Source organism: Octopus bimaculoides, chromosome 30, assembly GCF_001194135.2.
Source record: "Octopus bimaculoides isolate UCB-OBI-ISO-001 chromosome 30, ASM119413v2, whole genome shotgun sequence".
In the NCBI taxonomy this organism is placed as follows: domain Eukaryota; kingdom Metazoa; phylum Mollusca; class Cephalopoda; order Octopoda; family Octopodidae; genus Octopus; species Octopus bimaculoides.
The window spans coordinates 4,754,931-4,756,204 of record NC_069010.1 but is presented as its reverse complement, the minus strand read 5'-3'; the positions used below and the strand labels follow the sequence as shown (position 1 = coordinate 4,756,204).

The following is a 1,274-nucleotide window of genomic DNA, read 5'->3' as shown; positions in this document are numbered from 1 at the left end:
TGAAATTAATGTGCAAGTGGCTGAGCACTCCACAGACACGTGTACCCTTAACGTAGTTCACGGGGGATATTCAGCGTGACACATAGTGTGACAAGGCTGACCCTTCGAAATACAGGTACAACAGAAACAGGAAGTAAGAGTGAGAGAAAGTTGTGGTGAAAGAGTACAGAAGGGTTCGCCACCACCATCCCCTGCTGGAGCCTTGTGGAGCTTTAGGTGTTTTCGCTCAATAAACACTCACAACGCCCGGTCTGGGAATCGAAACCGCGATCCTATGACCGCTAGTCCGCTGCCCTAACCACTGGGCCATTGCGCCTCCAGCTGTGTGGTAAGAAGCTTGATTCGCAACCATATGGTTCCAGATTCAGCCATGGGGAAATATTAACTGGCTTGGAAACAGGTAAGGGCTAGCAATGAGAAGGGCCTCTGGTCATAGGAAAATCTGCCTCAGTAAACTCCATCTGAACCATGCAAAAATGGACGTTAAATGATGATGTGTTTGTGTGTGTGTGTGTGCATGTATGTATGTGTGTGTCGTGTGTATTTCTTTCCCTTCAGAACCTGCATAGGTTTGTTTATGTCCCTATAACTAAGCAGTGTGGCAAAAGAGAACTCGCAGAATAAGATACCTGACTTAAAAAAAAAAACAATAATCAACTGGGGTGAAATTCGTTCAACTATTTGACTAAAACCTTTCAGAGCATTGCCCCAGCCTGGTCGCTATCCAATGACCGGCACAAGCAAAAGATAAAAGATACAAAGAAATAAAAATTACCAGCACAGATCTGTGTGCTGCCAATCTCGATCATGTCTTTGTACTGTCCGAGTATCCCCTGTGGGTTTAGAACGTGCCTCACGTAAAGACGCACAAAGTTTTTGTACCCGGTCCTCCAGATAAGATCAAAGAGGAGTACAAACATGCTGTACAGTTGTATGTACCAGGGTGCCCTGGAGAACATCAGCCGTGGGTACGACTTGAAGATGTCGAACAAGTAGTGCCGACGCTCCCCCATCTCCTGTCCGCTCTCTGTGTTAATGCCTGTCTTAGCGGAGCTGTCGGCATCAGTAGTGGAGAGCTTGCCGTCGGGGTGGTCAGTGGTTGAGGATTCCTGCTGTGACGATGAAGAGGGTTGCCGTGCTGTTGGGGACGGTGATGGTGGTGCTGTTGCTGGCGTTGTCGATGGAGTTGATCTGGAAGTGGGAGTGCCATCTGGATTGGAAAACGAAGAACATCTCGATATTCTCCGTTGCTCCAGTGGTTCGCCCTCTACTGT

The 1,274-nt window shown here is 48.0% G+C and overlaps 1 protein-coding gene across 1 annotated transcript in view; it reads right to left on the bottom strand.

Annotated features, from left to right (window-relative positions):
• The window catches only part of LOC106884177 (uncharacterized), a 26,417-nt gene that overhangs the window by 8,737 nt on the left and 16,406 nt on the right, over positions 1-1,274 (bottom strand). The window contains exon 3 of the mRNA XM_052978092.1: positions 776-1,270. Coding sequence (XP_052834052.1) covers positions 776-1,270 — 495 coding nt within the window. The remainder of the gene's footprint in view (positions 1-775; positions 1,271-1,274) is intronic.